Source organism: Heterocephalus glaber, unplaced genomic scaffold (assembly GCF_053883595.1).
Source record: "Heterocephalus glaber isolate CG9 unplaced genomic scaffold, H.glaber_assembly_v1.0 deba00000281, whole genome shotgun sequence".
Classification (NCBI taxonomy): Eukaryota; Metazoa; Chordata; class Mammalia; order Rodentia; family Bathyergidae; genus Heterocephalus; species Heterocephalus glaber.
The window spans coordinates 15,773,626-15,791,301 of NW_028258139.1; the positions used below are offsets into that span (position 1 = coordinate 15,773,626).

Consider the following 17,676-nt stretch of genomic DNA (forward strand, 5'->3'; position numbering starts at 1 on the left):
ATGATAGCAGCCATTCTTTCTGGAGTGAGGTGGAATCTCAGCATTGTTTTCATTTGCATCTCTCAAATGACCAGTGATGTTGAACATTTTTTCATGTATTTACTTGCTATTCTTTGTGTGAGAAATGTCTGTTCATTTCAGATGCCTATTTTTGGATTGGGTCTTTAAATTTGGGAGGTCTGATCTTTTTAAGTTCTTTATAGATTTGAGATAGTAGACCTTTGTCTGAGGAAAAGCAGGTGAAGATTTTTTTCCCACATTGTGGGTTGTCTTTTCACACTGCTGGTGGTTTCTCTTGCTGTGCAAAAGCTTTTCAATAAGAAGAGATCCCACTTGTTGATTGTTTGTGCTAGTTCACGGGCAACTGAGGTTTTGTTCATAAAATCTTTTCCTACACCCATGTCTTCAAGAGTTCTACCTAACCTCTGTTCCAACTGGTTCAGAGTTTCTATTTGAATATTTAGATCTTTAATCCATTTCAAATTTTAGTTTAGTGCATGGCGAGAGATATAGGTCTAGTTTTAATCTTCGGCAAGTTGAAACCCAATTTTTCCAGCCCCATTTTTTAAAGAGGCTATCTTTCCTCTAGTGAGGGTGTTTGGCTCCTTTATCGAAGATGAGATGGCTGAGTGTGTCTGGCATTGTTTCTGCATCTTCTAATCTGTTCCACTGGTCCTCAGGTCTGTTTCTTTGCCGGTACCATGCTGTTTTTATCACATTAGGTTTGTAGTATAGTTGCAGGTTGGGGATTGTGATACCCCCTGCCATGTCTCTGTTACCTAGAATTGCTTTTGCTATTCTGGGTCTCTTCTTGTTCCAAATGAATATTTGGATTGTTTTCTCAAGGTCCATGAATTATGCTGCTGGGATCTCAATTGGAATTGCATTGAATGTATATAGCAGTTTTGGAAGTATGGCCATTTTCACTATATTAATCCTTCCTACCCAGGAGCAGGGGATGTCTGTCCATTTTCTGATATCATCTTCAATCTCTCTTTTCAGAGTGCCATAGTTTTCAGAGAAGAGGTCTTTGATTTCTTTCATTAGGTTGATTCCTAGGTATTTCAGTTTTTTGGATGCTATTGTGAAAGGAATTATTTGCCCTATTTCTCTCTCAGTGAGTCTGTCATTGGTGTAGAGGAAAGCTATTGATTTTTGTTTGTTGACCTTGTAACCAGCTACTTGACTGAATTTGGTTATTAAGTCTAGAAGACTTTTGGTGGAGTTCTTGAGGTCTTCTATATAGAGTCTCATGTCATCTGCAAATAATGACAATTTGACTTCTTCATTTCCTATCTTTATTTCTTTTAATTCTTTCTCTTGTCTAATTGCCGTGACTGATGTTTCCAGAAGTATATTGAACAAGAGTGGTGATAGTGGACATCCTTGTCTTGTTCCTGATTTTAGTGTGAAGGATTTCAGTTTTTGACCATTTAGTATGATATTGGCTGTTGGTTTTTCATAAATGGCTTTTATCAGTTTGAGGTAGAGACCATGTATTCCAATTTTTTGTAGGGTTTTTATCATAAATGCATGTTGGATTTTTTCAAATGCTTTTTCTGTGTCTATGGAGATAATCATGTGGTTTTTGTCCTTGGCTCTATTGATATAGTGTATTACATTGATTGATTTGCGTATGTTGAACCATCCCTGCATCCCTGGGATGAATCCCACTTGATCAGGGTGTATGATCTTTTTGATGATCTTCTGCATTCTGTTTGCCAGTATCTTATTAAGGATTTTTGCATCTCTGTTCATTAGTGAGATTGGCCTATAGTTCTCCTTTTCGGTTGGGTCTTTCTCTGCTTTGGGGATCAGGGTGGTGCTTGCTTCCAGGAATGAATTTGGGAGTATTGCTTCCCTTTCAATTTCATTGAAGAGTTTAAACAGTAGTGGCAGTAGTTCCTCTCTAAATGTCTTATCGAATTCAGCAGTGAAGCCATCAGGGCCTGGGCTTTTCTTAGTTGATAAGTTTTTAATTACATTTTCAATTTCATTGGTTGATATAGGGTTGTTTAGAATTTTTAGGTCTTCTTCATTCAACTTTGGTAATTCATATGTATCTAGGAATCTGTCCATTTCTTCTGTGTTTTCCATTTTATTGGCATATAGGTTCTTGAAGGAGGTATTGATGATCCTCTGGATTTCTGCTGGGTCTGTTGTAATTTCACCCTTTTCATTCCTAATTGCATGGATTTGGGCCTTTTCTTTCCTTTTTCTGATAAGGTTGGCTAAGGGTTTGTCAATTTTGTTGATTCATTCAAAGAACCAACTCTGGGCTTCATTGATTTTTTTTGTATCGTTCTCTTAGTCTCCATTGCATTGATTTCTCCTCTGATCTTTACAATTTCCTCCCTTGTATGAGCTTTGGGGTTGTCCTGCTCTTCTTTTTCTAGAAGCTTGAGTTTCAGCATCAGGTTGTTTAATTGGGCTCATTCTGTTTTCCTTATATGTGTATTCACTGCTATGAATTTCCCTCGTAAGACTGTTTTCATTGTGTCCCATAGATTCTGATATGTTGTTATTGTCATTGTCATTTAATTGAAGGAACTGTCTGATTTCTTCTTTAATTTCCTCTGTGACCCATTGGTTATTCAGAAGAGTGTTGTTCAATTTCTATGTGTTTATGAAATTTTTCGAGTTTCTTTTGCTATGGATCTCCAATTTCATTGCACTATGGTCTGATAATATACAGGGGATAACTTCAATTCCTTTGCACTTACTCAAACATGTTCTATGTGTGAGTATGTGGCCTATTTTTGAGAATGACCCATGTACAGCTGAGAAGAATGTGTATTCTGCTTTTGTGGGGTGGAAGACCCTGTAAACATCTGTTAAGTTCATTTGTTCAAGAGTTCGATTGAGTTCTAGTATTTCATTACTTATTTTTAGTCTAGTTGATCTATCTATTTGTTTCAGTGGGGTGTTGAGGTCCCCCACTACAATTGTATTAGTGCATATATGACTTTTCATGTCCGTTAGTATTTGTTTGATATAGTTGGGTGCCCTAGTGTTTGGTGCATAGATATTTATGATTGTCATGTCTTCTTCTTGGATTCTTCCCTTTACAAGGATGTAGTGTCCTTCTTCGTCTCTCTTAATCAGTGTTGCTTTGAAATCTACTTGATCTGCCAAGAGGATAGCTACTCCTGCTTTTTATTGGGTTCCCGTTGCATGGAGTATTGTTTTCCACCCTTTAACTTTCAGTCTATGAGTTTCCTTTTGAATTAAGTGTTTATTTTGTATGCAGCATATTGTTGGATCTTGCTTCTTGACCCATTCTGCCAGTCTATTTCTTTTGATTGGTGAATTGAGACCATTAAGGTTGATGGTTATAACTGAAATGTATTAACTTGTCATTGCCATGACTTTTTCTTTTTGTTGGGTTCTCCCCCTTTCCATTTAATTTCTTGTCATGCCAGATGGGTTCATTCTGCTTTGCTTCCTGGGGTTATGATCCTCACTGTGTGTTCCTAGGATAGTGTGTAAAATTTTTTTGAGTGCTGGTTTGATATTCACGAAGTTCCTAAGGTGCTCTTTGTCATGAAAGTATCTTATTTCTCCATCCATTTTGAAAGATAGTTTTGCAGGGTACATCAATCTGGGTTGGAGGCTGTTTTCTTTTAGGGCTTGGAATATGTCACTCCAAGCTCTTCTTGCCTTGATGGTTTGTGTTGAGAAGTCTGTTGTGATTCTGATGGGCTTTCCTTTGTATGTGATTTGTTTCTTTTCTCTGACTGCTTGTAGAACTTTGTTCTTCTGTTGAGTTTCTGGAATCTTAACAATTATATGCCTATGTGTAGATTTTTTTGATCAAGGCTATTTGGAGTCTTATATGCCTCACTTATCTGTATGTCAAATTCTTTTCCCCTGCTTGGGAAGTTTTCTGCCATTATTCCTGTGAAGAGTTTTTTTATGTCCTCTGCATTCTCTCCTGTTTCTTCATTGACTCCAATCAGTCTTATGTTATTCTTCTTTGCATTGTCTAGCAGCTGCTGGATTGATTTCTCATGTTCCCTCATAATTTTGAAGCAATTTTTCTTTTCCTGGTCACTAATTGCAATCTTATCTTCTATATTTGAAATTCTGTCCTCACATTGGCTCATTCTGCTGTGTAGACTTTCAATGGAGTTTTTCATGTCGTGGAAATCTATTTTCATCTGTTTTATGGATTCCATTTGTTTCCTATGTTGGGATTCCATCATGTTCCTCAGCCCCTCTCTAGATTTATTAATCATGTCTTGCACTAGGAGCACAATTTCACCTGTTATCTGAGAAATTATTTCTGATTTCATTTTTTCCAGATCCCCTTTTGTTTCTAGTTCAGTGGGTCCAGGTGGTTGAGTATCAGAGTGTTCCATCTTATTTCCCTTTGGGGTTGTTGTAGGTGATCTGGAAGTCTGGTTTTGAGACTTATTTACGTGTTTTCTCATTTCGACTGGGGGGCGGGGTGGGGGGTGCTGTTGTCGCCCTCGAGGATCACCTCTTCTGAGCTCTGAGATGTGGGACAGGGACCGGGAGAGGTGGTAGGGATGGTGGCCGGGAAGCCCCTTCCTCTGGTCTGGGAGCGGCAGGACAGAAGGTGTCCCAAAAGCCCTTTCCTCTGGGCTGGGAGCAGCCTAAGGGATGGTGGACGGAAGCCCCTTCCTCTGGACCAGGAGCAGTCACTTACAGGTATTTTTTTGCTGGGGAGCAGCAGAATATTTGGAGTTGTGTCATGTAGTTTTAACTTAAATAATTAGTAACATTCTGCTCCAATCAGGTAACAGAACTTGGCACACTTTCCTTCCTCTGTTTTTTTTTGAAGAAAGCAGTATATAGTCTAGCAAAGCAAACAATTATAATTCTTATTTTTCTCTCTGCCAAATATTTATTGAGTATTTGTTTTATTCTCTATACTCTTACTCTTAAGAGTGCTCTGAAGAGCAAAGTAAGACTTAGTCCCTTTTGTCAAATCTGTTGTCCAGTGCAGTGCTGTTCCACAGAGCTCTTTCTGCTGGTGGGAATGACCTGTTCTGCATTGTCCGGAATAGGAATGGCAGCCACTGGAACTTGTGGCTTTGGGCTCTTGAGATACAAATGGTGAATTTAAGGGTATGATTACTAATTTTATTTGATTTTAATCACCAGAAGTATAAATAAATTTCTCTAGTGGCTACTGTATTAGACAGCACAGGTCTGTTGGGAGAGATGATCCATTTCCCAAATAAATGAAAAATTATTACTCTGCTAAATGCTAGCTCTGAGAAGTATATGATGTTGTGAGCATATCGTAAGGGCTTGACCTAAGTAAAGGACAAGGGAAGGCTTTTTCCATAGAAGTGAAGATTTAGATAAGATTCGTAGAATAAGCAGACTTGAATATAGGAAAGGGGAGAGGATAAGAAAAATAGTTTTTCATGCATGTGTGAAAACCCTGTGGCAGAAAAGAGCAAAGTAAACTCCAAGAATACAAACATTTTTAAAAGGTGTGTGTGTGTGTGTGTGTGTGTGTGTGAAAGAGAGAGAGAGAGAGAGAGAGAGAGAGAGAGAGAGAGAGAGAGAGAGAGAAAGATATTATGTGAAAGTTAGAAGTACAACTATACAATAAGATGAAAAAATTTATTGGCCTATAAGTGGAAATAATAAGTCTAGAAAGAATAAAAGTTATGAAAGAGAAACCAATAAAGTTAGTTCTTAAGAGCCTTAGGCCATAGGTATTAAAAGTAATTTGTAGGAAAGAGATTTGTGTGATGACTGGATGAGCTTTCTGTTTTGATAATTTTAAAAATCAGTGGTCCACCTTGCAACTGTCAGCTTTGAGACCTGGCTGACTGTTTAATGCAGAAAGAATGACTTTCTGTGTCTTTTAGGGATGTGCAGTTCTTGAGGGCTGCTGTGCAGAATGTGCAAAGCATTTAGCTTGTCCTTTGAATCTCTTTATTTCTCAGAGAATAAGCATGTCATCATTTGTCTTGGAACACAACTTCTTTCCCTTTGTCATCTTATGAAAAAGGCATTCAGCTTTAATCTAAAACTTACAATGCTCTGGTTTTGTTTCCCTGATTTTTATCCTAAAATAACATATGCTAATTAAGCTATTCCTATGAATTTCTTTGGAGAATTGATGTTCATTTATTTGTGTTTCCTTTCCAGTAGAAATGGAGTAACACATGTAAACAAGATATAAAAGATAAAATGCAGGGTGGAAGCATGTGAGCATATTGGTAGCTTTGGGATCATTGCTGTTACACTCAGTGACACTGCTTCCCAAAGCCAGGGGGGCAGGGGTGGTTGAGACAGGCCTTTGATTTCCTGTCTAGCAAATTGCTTCTGCATACATCTGGGAGTTGAACCTAGGCCCTGATGCTTCTCGGTCCTTTGGGACTTAATGCTCTGCTCCATTCTGTCTTCTCCCATGAATGAGAAGAAGGCCTGGGTGATGTTGATGCCATAGGCAACACTGTCACTGCCTAGAGAAGGAGAGAGAAGGATGAAAGCAATTCAAACTGCCCCGGGTGGTATCCTGGTTACCTCATTTCATCCTCCTGCAGCTGTCCCCCAAGATCCTGGTCAAGAAGATCCTGGTCATCTACCTTCTAGTTGACCAGGCCTAGTGACTGGGAACTCACAGCTCTTCATAGCAATGTATTTTGACTTCTTAATATAAAAAAAGTGAGTTATGAGCAATTTTTTTTTTTGTTACCAGGGATTGAACTCAGGACCTCGCACTTGTGTGGCAGGCGCGATGCCACTGAGCTAAATCTCCGGCCCAGTTATTAGTAATTTTTAAGCTAGAAGGCTTAAAGTAACTCACTTTTCTCTCTTTTTACTGGAAGGATGGTCACTTACTTATTCCTTTATGGCCATTTATTCACAGAATTGTTAATTTTCTTTTCATTTGGTGCATGTCTGAAGCTCCCACATCGTACAACTTCAAGGACCATCTAGGCATCACTGTCCTTGTGAGAGATGGCCCAAGAGGAATACCATGGGACACTTGTGTGCCTAGAAGAATTTTTCATCACACAGTAACTAGGAAATGGCATTAGATTATTTATAATGATATTAGATCAGCAAGTATTGTTCTCTGTATTTAATATGCACTATGTGCTGTGACAAACTGGATATAGATGTTAAATGCAGGGTTCCTGTCCCCAGCATGCACAGGCTGCTTCAGATGGCTGTAAAGTTTGCACTTTTCTTAAAGATTTCTGCAGAGAGAAAGCAGCACATTTGTTTGGACACTTAGGGCTCTATGCCATAGTCACAAATGTCTTCCTTATCTTTGGCTAAGTCCTTACTCTGTCCTCACTGAGTCAGTTTTATCCACTTCTTTTTCATCTTAATCATCTTCAGAGGGGAAGAAAACGCAGTATTGTCCTAATGGTGACAGGACTATTGAGTGATTTAAAAGTGCTCTGTAGTTGGTTTCCTGTGTGGGCTGTGACTCAAATGGTGTCACCGTCCAGCAGAAGTGATTATTATGATCAGCAGGCTCCCAATGCGATCTTAATTGGAAATTGGCTCTTGGAGCACATCTTACCCTGTGTCTCTTTTGAGAAGGCCTCGCAGCAGAATGCATTTTCACATTTCTCCTTGGAGGGGCAGGCTAGACTCCTTGTGAATCACTGTGAGGAAGTCTCATCCATGTATATGGTCATGTGAAATCAGATCTTTATGTTCTTTTGTTATCTGGGACGCCAGAAAGAGAGCCAACTCTTGGATCTCAGGGCTTCACCTTTTAAGAACTTTTCATACCTATGCAATATTTCCTTACACATTGTAGAGACCACAGGGAGTGTGTGCCACATTGAAAACTTGCTGTATTTGTGTATACATGCCATTTTCTCTTTCTATATCTCTGATCGTCCTTATGAAACTATTTTTTTATGTTCCCAAAGAATATCCTTTAGAAGCTCCTAGTAAGAATGTATTGGGGATATGTGTGTTAGTCCAGTCTTTGTTGTTACTGGGGCAAAATCCCTGACATACACAACTTAAAGGAGGACAGTTTTATTTTGGCTCATGGCTTTAGTCAATGGTTGGCTGGCTCCAAGGCATCATGGCTGAAGGGTGTGGTGGAGAGAGCTACTCACCTCATGGAAGCCAGAAGCAGAGAGAAAAGGAAAGAGCCAGAGAAAGAGGAAGGGCCTGGGACAATAGTATGTCCTTTCAGGTTATAACCTGCCAGTGAACTACTTCCACAAGAGGATATCCATTCAGGCTCCACCTCTTTTTTTTTTTTTTTAATGATTTACAACAACACTTTATTTTTAATATTTTTTTTGCTTAAATTATTTTATTGGTATATTTTAGGTATACAATACATTTACATTTATCATTGGGTGCTTGTACCTGTACATGATGTGTCTTGGTTCTTATTTTTTTCCCATTCCCTGTGTGCCCTTCACCCCCTCCACCCTTCCCTATTTACATAGACTTTGTTTCCATTTTTTCATTTTCTCATAATTTTTCCTTTCCCTTCTTTCCTTTCCCCTTCCCCTCCCATTTCCCCTACTCCTTTGGTCCTTTTCTTCCTATTTCAAATTATCAATTATTCATTTTAATCATTTGAATCCTTATTTACACTTCCAGTTTCTCACACTAGAGAAACTATTTGGTATTTACACATGTGTGTCCTATTTATTTCACTTACGAGTATGTCCTCAATATGCATCCATTTAGCTATAAATGTCTCTAGTTTCTTGTTCTTTATGGCTGAGTAGTACTCCATTTTATAAAAAGAACACATCTTCTTTATCCAGTTTCCAGTTGATGGGCACTTGGGCTGTTTCCAAGTTTCAGCAATTACAAACTGTGCTGCTTATAAACATGGGTGAGCATATATCGCTGTGGTATGATTCTTTTAATTCTTTTGGGAAGATACCCAGCAGGAAAATAGCTGGGTCAAATGGGACCTCTAGTCCTAGTTCTTTGAGGTATCTCCATACTGATTTCCACAGTGGTTGCACCAGCCTGCACTCCCACCAACAATGGAGAAGGGTTCCTTTCTCCCCACATCCCCGCCAGCATTTGTTATTGGTTGATTTCTTGTTAGCAGCCACTTTGTGGGGTGAGGTGGAATCTCAGTGTTGTTTTCATCTGCATCTCTCGAATGACCAGTGATGTTGAACATTTTTTCATATGTTTATTTACTGCTTTTACTTCTTTTAATGTCTGTTCATTTCAGATGTCCATTTTTGAATTGGGTCTTTGAATTTCGGGGGGGGTTTGATTTTTTTCAGTTCTTTATATATTCTCGATAGTAGTCCTTTGTTTGAGGTACAGCTGCTAAAATTTTTCCCCCGCATTGTAGGTTGTCTCTTAGCTCTGTTGGTGGTTTCTCTTGCAATGCAGAAGCTTTTTAATATGATGAGATCCCAGTTGTTGATTCTTTGTGCTAGTTCCTGTGCTACTGAGATTTTGTTCATAAAGTCTTTTCCTATGCCAATGTCTTTAAGAGTTCTACCTAACTTATCTTCCAGCAAGTTTAGTGTTTCTGTTTTAATATTTAGATCTTTAATCCACTTTGATCTTAGTTTAGTGCATGGTGATAGATATGGGTCTAGTTTTAATCTTTGGCAGGTTGAAATCCAGTTTTTCCAACACCATTTATTAAATAGGCTATCTTTCCTCCAATGAGGGTGGTTGGCTGCCTTGTCAAAGATGAGGTGGCTGAGTATGTCTGGAGTTGTTTCTGCATCTTCTAATCGATTCCACTGATCTTTGGGTCTGTTTCTTTGCCAGTACCATGCTGTTTTTTATCACAGTAGCTTTGTAGTGTAGTTTCAAGTTGGGGATTGTGATGCCCCCAGCCATATCTCTGTTGCCTAGCATTGCTTTTGCTATTCTGGGTCTCTTCTTGTTCCAAATGAATTTTTGGGTTGTTTTCTCTAGTTCTGTGAAATATGTTGTTGGAATTTCAATCGGCATTGCATTAAATCTATATAGTAGTTTTGGAAGTATGGCAGGCCCCCCTCTTGATTGCACTTTCAGCTATGAACCTGTCAGTGAGGTTGGTGTTCCCGTGATGCAATCATTTTCCCAAAGCTGCATCTCTGAACATATGAGCCCTTTAGAGGACATTTTTGGTTGTAAACTTACAACAGTAAGTTTCCTCAGTTTTATTCGCAAATGTCTCTATGTCAACATCATTTGAAAAAAATAGTTCTGTATCCATGGGTGTGGTTAATAGTTAAATTCTGCTAAATATCTTGCAGACGAATTCATGCCATCTAATGGCATCTGTTGCTCTAGAGGAGTTAGCTGTTCATCTGATCGTTTTTTACTTGTATGTAATTTCTCTTTTCCCTTATTTTTTCCCCCTGAAATGTGTTTATCTTAAGAAATTCGTACTACCTTTTTACTTAAAAGAATCTTTGTAGAGATAGAATTCCTACACCATAAACTCAGTGTTTTTATAGACATGTGCAATCGTTACCACAGTCTAAGTTTAGAATAAGCCAGGAACCGCCAAACATTGCATGTGTTTGGCTTGGAAGCCTCTGTGCACATCAGTGTGGGTAGATGACCTCAAGTGTGGTCCTTTGCAGCGAGTACTCAGTAGAGGGAGAGCAGTCAGTCTCAGGGCTTGGTTGCCTGTGGGAAGAGAGGCTCATTCAATTCAAAGGCCACTGTTTTTGGGGGAATTATTATTTTCTCCTAAGCATGTTCCAGAGTTTCTGAATGAATGAACACGCTGCTTTCTCTATGGAAATTAAGCATAAGTGTTGGCTAATTTTCTTAGCCAACTGCTTTGGTTTTCTTGTTATTTTTATGATAACCAGATGGGCTTTTTTGCTACCCATGGATTTTATGAATAAATGAGAAAGCATCTCTGAAATATATTCTACCTGGAACAGAATACCCTGACAAACTCCTACTGAGAGATTGTTGCCTCCTTTTGCCTTTGTATATGTATTTTATTGTAGTTACACTTTATTCTAGTTTATTTTAGGTGCCTGTCACAAAAGAGAAAAGTATATATTAAGCCTTACTCATTAGTGTCTTTTTTGGAAGTGTGTAAAAATGGACCCATTCCCTGAATAGATACCATCAATGGAGATGGATACTGAGCCACCATAAGGGTCCTTAGTACAGATTTGCTGAGACTCTTGGTGTACAGTGTTGATTCCGTGATGCATTGCAGAGCAGCCTGGGCTGGGAGCTCTTGTAGATGCTTGGTCCTAGGACTGACCATGTCATTTGGTCAAGTGGTGGTGGTGAGTGACCAATCGGATGGTCCTGAGTTCTGACTGTGCTTCCAGTGGATTGTAATATTAGGATGTTAGTCATCTTTTCAGGACCTCATTATTCTTTTCTGCACAGTTGATAAGATAATGCTTACCCGTGGGAGTAAGAAAGGAGTATGGTGGCCTATGGGCCCTTTAGAGAACAGTACCACATCAAGGATGTCAGGCCATGCTATCATATCAGAGTTCTCTAGAGGGAACCAGTCGGCTGTGTGGAGATGTGTATAACTAAATGAGAGGCAATTTATGGGGGCATTGGCTCCCATGTTTACAAAGGCTCAGGAAGTCTGACAGTAGGCCATCTGAAGGCTAGAGAGCCTGAGAAACTGGGTCTCAAGCTCAGCCTAAGTTCTCAGACTCAGATCCCAGTAAGCCATTGATATAGCTCTCAGTGCAGGGCCAAAGGCTTGAGATCCCAGAGGGCCACTAGAGTTAAGTCCTGGAACCCACAGGCCAGAGAGCCTGGAGTTCCTATGTCAAGGGGAGGAGAAATAGTGTCTCTGCTCTGGGAGACAGCATGAAAATTACCCTTTCTCTGGCTTAAAAAAAAAAAAAATCCAGTCCCCCACTCTCACTCCCCATGGTTGGTGCCTGCCTACACTGAGGGTGGATTTTTTGGAGGGGAGGGGTTGAGTATTGAAGAGTGACTCAGAGCCTTTGCACTGAGCTACATCCCCAGCAATTTTCTTTTCTTTTTTTTTTTTCCTTTTTTTTGGAGATAGGGTCTCACTAAGTTGCAAAGTCCAGGCTGGGCTCAAACTTGTGATCTTCCTGCATTAACCTTCCAGAGTGTTGAGGGCAGATCTTTCCCAACTCAGTCTACTGATTCACAGGCCAGTCTCCTCCAGAAACACCTTCACAGACCGACCCAGATGTAATGGCTTACTAGCTGTCTGCGTATTCCTTAATTTTGTCAAGCTGACAACCTAAAGTTAGCCATTATGGTGGCCATCCCTTTCCAATATAGCTGTTTTTATTGTGATGCTCAGTTTTCTTTCCATCACATATAGCTCCTTTCCACTGTCATTTTCCCTAGCTGCCATCATGCTTGTGATACCACTGAGTTCAAGAGATAAATATTTTTTTCCAACATATAAAATCACATTTCTGAATTGCTCACAGGAATGGTCTTGATAGAAAAATTGATCACTTATGAAGGATAACTATGAAATTCTCTCTAAAAGCTCACTTTTATTCATGGTGATCTACCAGACTCATCCTCTGTCCTGATAAATTCTCTAAGCTCTTTAGTTGTCCCACTAGGCTGCTTTCATCTGTTTGTAACTTTTTTGGTTCTGTCTTTCTATTAATTGTCAGCCCAATCTGTTCTCCATTCTATTTGTGATAACCTGTGTTGGCAAAAAACCCTGGCCAAATGCTTGAATGTAATTTCCCCCTCTACCCCATCCCAGCTGGAGAGGTTTCCTTCGCAGGCATTCCTGGCAACTTGTTTTCTTGCTCACAACATCTTTTTCCAGCAAATCTCTCACTACCCTTCTGCAGCTGTCCTGTCCCCTCTCCAGCTCTGTTCTTGTGTAGGCCAAGGGCTCATCTTCCACGTGCTGGGTTCTGCTCCCACCTGAGCTGGAAATGTTCTACCCTGATTATGTTACTTGTCTTTTCCATCTTCAGTTGCATTAGAGAACAGAATTCTTTAGTCTCTGAAGAAGCCATACAGTGGCTTTCTTGGTATTTTTCTGAGCTCAATGAGCTCAGAACTTTTTTTTGGTACCAGGGATCGAACTCAGGACCTTGTGCTTTCAAGGCAGGCGGTGGAACCACTGAGCTAAATCCCCAGCCCCCAAACCTCAGAATTTTGAGGTTTCTTTGAGGTTTTGAGATCTGTGCTCAAAGGGAGGCAAATTTCATATTCAAATTTTAACTGTTTTATTTTCAATACTAGGGATTGAACTGAGGGCCTTTTCACTGAGCTGTATCTCTCGTCCTTTTTATTTTTTAATTTTTTAATTTTTTCTTGGTACCGGGGATCGAACTTGAGTCCTTGCACTTGCGCAGCACGTGGCAAAATCGTCCTTTTTATTTTTTATTTTGACACAGGGTTTTGCTAAGTCACTAAGTTGAGCTTGAACTTGCTATCCTCCTACCTCAGCCTCCCAGAGTACTGGAATTCCAGATATGAGCCACTGTGCCTGGCTAAATGTAACTTTTTTTTTTTTTTTACAAAGTACTCATGTTCCAGATTTTTTCAGTTCCAATACATTGCAGATTTTTATTTTTCAAAAGCATTTTCACAGCACTTAATGAGTCCCATGAAGTGGTTCCCTGCACTGGACCACTCCCTGTGTCCAGGATAGTCAGGAGAAAGCACAATCTCAGGATGGAGAAGGTGCTGGAGTTCCAGGAAGGAGGATTTACTCTGTCAGTGCAGTAAGGGAAGGCATATGGAGGAGACAGCATTTGAACTGAGACAAAAACTTGGGAACAGCAGGATGCATAGATGGTAGTCACAAAAGTAAAATACATGAGGCAGGATTGGGAATGACATGGATTGCATTTTGGTAGAAAGGGCTTATGTGATTCAAAGCTTGGCTCTAGCATCAATGAGAGCTGCTTTATCATTGGTCTTCCCTATCCCTAGTGTGTTAACCTTTGAAATCCATGCAGAACTTCTAGATCCTCCATTCCCATCTTTCATTCTCCATGAACACTTTTTTTTTCACCCTAACTGTGAATATGTCAAAAGCTTTACTCAGATTCCCAGCCTCTTGGTCAACTCTCCTGCAGGTACCAAAAGGAGAAATTTCATGTCAGGCTCATGTCTTGTTTTTTTTTTTTTTGGTAGAGACCTGCAGTCCTTCACTGCTGTATGAGCCCACTGATGCATGACCATGTTTTAAAACCATTTTGTCCATATTTTCTAGTTATTCCTTGTGGTTGAATTGGTCTCAATGGTGCAGCCTGTTGTTGTCAGGAGTAAAATCTGAACCTTGAGCGGCTTGTGGGTCATCAAACAGGCTACTGTTGCTTGCACCTGATGCTTGAGCAGAGGCTGTTTGGCACCTCCATGGTCTTTGTAAGTGCTGAAATGAACTTACCTTTGCACAGCTAATTAGTCTTCACATGTACCTTCCATGGGCATTATTAGAAGAAACAGATCATTTGTAATTTTATACATGTTCAATGTTTGATTCCTCCACGCTATTTTTAGTATAAGGTATAATGAACCTTTCAAGTAGACTATTTTTTAACTAATTGAAGGTAATTTAGAATTTAAAAATCTCAAGGCTCTAAACAGAACATTATTTAATTCTCCTTTGTCCCAGTTAAAGGAGTTTTAAAATTTTTCATTCCTTTAAAAAAATTATGAGTCATTTCAAATATGCTTGATTAATTAAACATTTACAAAGATGTTTTAGGCATAAGAACTTGTGTCTAAATGATTAGGAATTTGAAAATATCTATTTTGTATCAATTAAAAGTAAATGTTCTTATCACAAGAAATTTTACTTTCTTAATAAATTACTTCGATGGGGTTGAGATATATAGCCATTTAAATGTTATTTCTTAACACCTATGCTATAGTAATGAGGATATGAGTGTAGGAATCAAAGGCAAAGAGTGAGCATTTCAGATCTGCTTCCCACTCATCCACCCACCAGCCTTCTATCTACCTATCTATCTCCTCATTTGTCCATTCATCTTTCCACTCATCCATCCATCTACCCATCCATCCATCCATCCATCCACCCATCCATCCATCCATCCATCCATCTATCCATCCATCCTTCCACGCATCTATCCATCCATCCAGTTATGTTTAGTAAATATCCATTCATGCATATATGGCACAATGCCTCAGATCAGTTATTGACATTATGACCTTAGGCAGGTTATTACTTGTTCTTTAAAATGGGAGCATGTTTGTGAAGTGCCATATAGATATGAGTAGTCATGATACTAATCTTACCTTCTACCATTTTCTTTTTGATCTATGCTGTTTCCTTGCTTCTTAGCCAAATTACTGTTAATGTGCAGAGATTCCCTCTGACTGCTTATTCTGGTGGCCTGGCTTACACTAGATGTGAAGGTCACTGTGTGATTTTCATTTCTGTAGGGTGCCTCTCCCACTGTATGTGGATGGTCAAGGAGTGTTGGTGACAGGGAGAGCCAAGAAGGAAGTGACTGCTTCAGAACACAGTGCTGTCCATGAAAGCCATACTAGATATCCTCTGAGAGCCTGACGTGGACTTGGGAGATAATGAGAGGACTTGAAGATGAAACCTGGGGGTAGATGGATCAATCAGTAAATCAGGTTAACAGAAGGGGCAGACCAGGTGGCAGCAAGTGCTCTTTCTAGGTTTTGATGGCCCCTTGAAATTGGGTGGGGTGATGGCATTTGATCAATTGGTGAGATGCACTGAGCAAGCAAAGGGAGGGGAGAACCTTTCTAGCCTGAGCTGAGTAAAGGCATCAGGATGAAGAACCTGGCTGGCTTGTTAGGAGTTGTCCATCCTCCCCATGATGGTTATGGTAGGCATGGATGTACACTTATGGACGAGCTCAGGCATTGTGGTTCGTACAAGATAGAAGAGTAAGGACAGGGACTGGAGAGCTCCTCTCTGTTACTATTTTTGAAAAAAATAAACCCTAATTAAAAATATTTATGTATTCTAGATATTAGTCCTTTGAGGAATAGCTGGTAAACTATTTTTCCTATTCCATAGGTTCTCTTCACTGTTTTTCATTTGCTGTGCAGAAGCTTTTTATTTTGATATGATTCCACTTGTTGATTCTTGGTTATCTCTTGTGCACTTGGGGTTCTGTTCATAAAGTCCTTGCCTAGATCTGTGTCATCAAGAGTTTTTACCTATTTTATCTTCCAGCAGATTATTTCTGTTTTAACATTGAGATCTTTGATCTATTTTGATTTCAATTTTAGTTTAGTACATGGTGAGATACATGGGTCTAGATCCAATCTTCTGCATGTAGATAGCTAATTTTCTCCAAAAAGCTAGACCTCCCCTCAAAAACTGGGCAACTGAAATGAATAGACACTTCTCTTCAGAAGTACAAATGACCAATAAATACATGAAAAGATGTTCAAAATTGCTGGCTATTAGCAAAATGTAAATTAAAATAACACTGAAATTCCATCTTACTCCAGCAAGAGTGGCTACCATCAAGAAATCAAATAATAACAAATGCTGTTGAGGAGTCTTTTCACATCGTTGGTGGGAATGTAAACTAGTGTAACCATTATGGAAATCAGTATGGTGATTCATCATTAAACTAGAACTTAAAATTCTGTTCGACTCGGCTATTCCCCTTCTAGGAATCTTCCCCAAAGAGTTAAAGACATCATTTTACAGTGATATATGCATACCCATGTTTATAGCAGCACCACTCATAATAGCTAAATTTTGGAAGTAGTCTGTATATCCATCAACAGATGAATGGATAAAGAAAATGTGGTATTTATACACAATGGAGTATTACTCTGCCATAAAGAAGGATAAACTTGAGTCATTTGTAGGAAAATGCATGTATCTTAAGACCATAATGTTAAGTGAAATAAATCAGATGCACAAGCTTAAACATTGTATGGTTTCTCTGACCTGAGAAACCCAAATTATAAATAAAGAGCAAAATAAAAGATAGATGATAGGGCCGGGGATTTAGCTCAGTGGTTTTGCCACCTGCTGCGCAAGCGCAAGGACCCGAGTTTGATCCCCGGTACCAAAAAAAAAAGATAGACGATAGGAAGTAGGGAGATAGATCTGTTTCAGATGGGAAAGGGATAAAGAGATGGAGAGGGGAGTGTGGGAAGGAAACAGAGATGAAAAAAGCATTGAGGTGAGTTATGTACATGTACCAACTCCCCACAAGGAGTGTAATCATTATGTGCTGCAAACATGGACTCATAGATAAATAAAAACTGAAAAAAATCGAGCTTATGTCTTACGACTTTGGTTCTTTTTTCCTAGATGGGCTCAGTGTGAGTGGCTTCCCCCTGTCAAGCCCTTTCAGGCAGGTTGTTCGGCCCCGCATGGAAAGCAGACCAGCAACTGCCTCTGAGGGCAGCAAAGTGGGGGACCTCAGCCATCTGAAGGTGAGTACACACTGCAGAGGGACTGGCTGCCATGCCTTTCCCAGTTTCTGAGGGCCTTTTCCAAGGCCATGTTTGGAATATTTTTCTAAGGAAAGAAAGTGTGCTGTTGGATGTGCTTTCTTGGTGTCTTCTGTCATGGGAACTGTTCTGGAAAGCAGTTGTGAGGAAGCTAAGTGCTTGTGTCCTGGTGTTACAAACTCATGTTTGCATGGATTTAGGGGGTAAATCAAGGAGGATGGTGATTACAGTAGATCACTTCCTGCCTTCTTCTTATTCATGTGAAAAATGCATGTATTGCATGATTTCTCACAGTTTGGATATTCATCCCATAATTTTTTCCTCATTCTTTGGCTGGTCCTTCTAGGTGTTGAT

General features: G+C 39.6%; 1 protein-coding gene across 12 annotated transcripts in view; it reads left to right on the forward strand.

The window, feature by feature from the left end:
• Trappc9 (trafficking protein particle complex subunit 9) overlaps nt 1-17,676 on the forward strand; it is a 737,148-nt gene that overhangs the window by 235,140 nt on the left and 484,332 nt on the right. For all 12 annotated transcript variants that reach the window (XM_087187236.1, XM_087187240.1, XM_004837901.4 and 9 more), the window contains one exon: nt 17,180-17,304. In XM_087187236.1, coding sequence (XP_087043362.1) covers nt 17,180-17,304 — 125 coding nt within the window. The remainder of the gene's footprint in view (nt 1-17,179; nt 17,305-17,676) is intronic.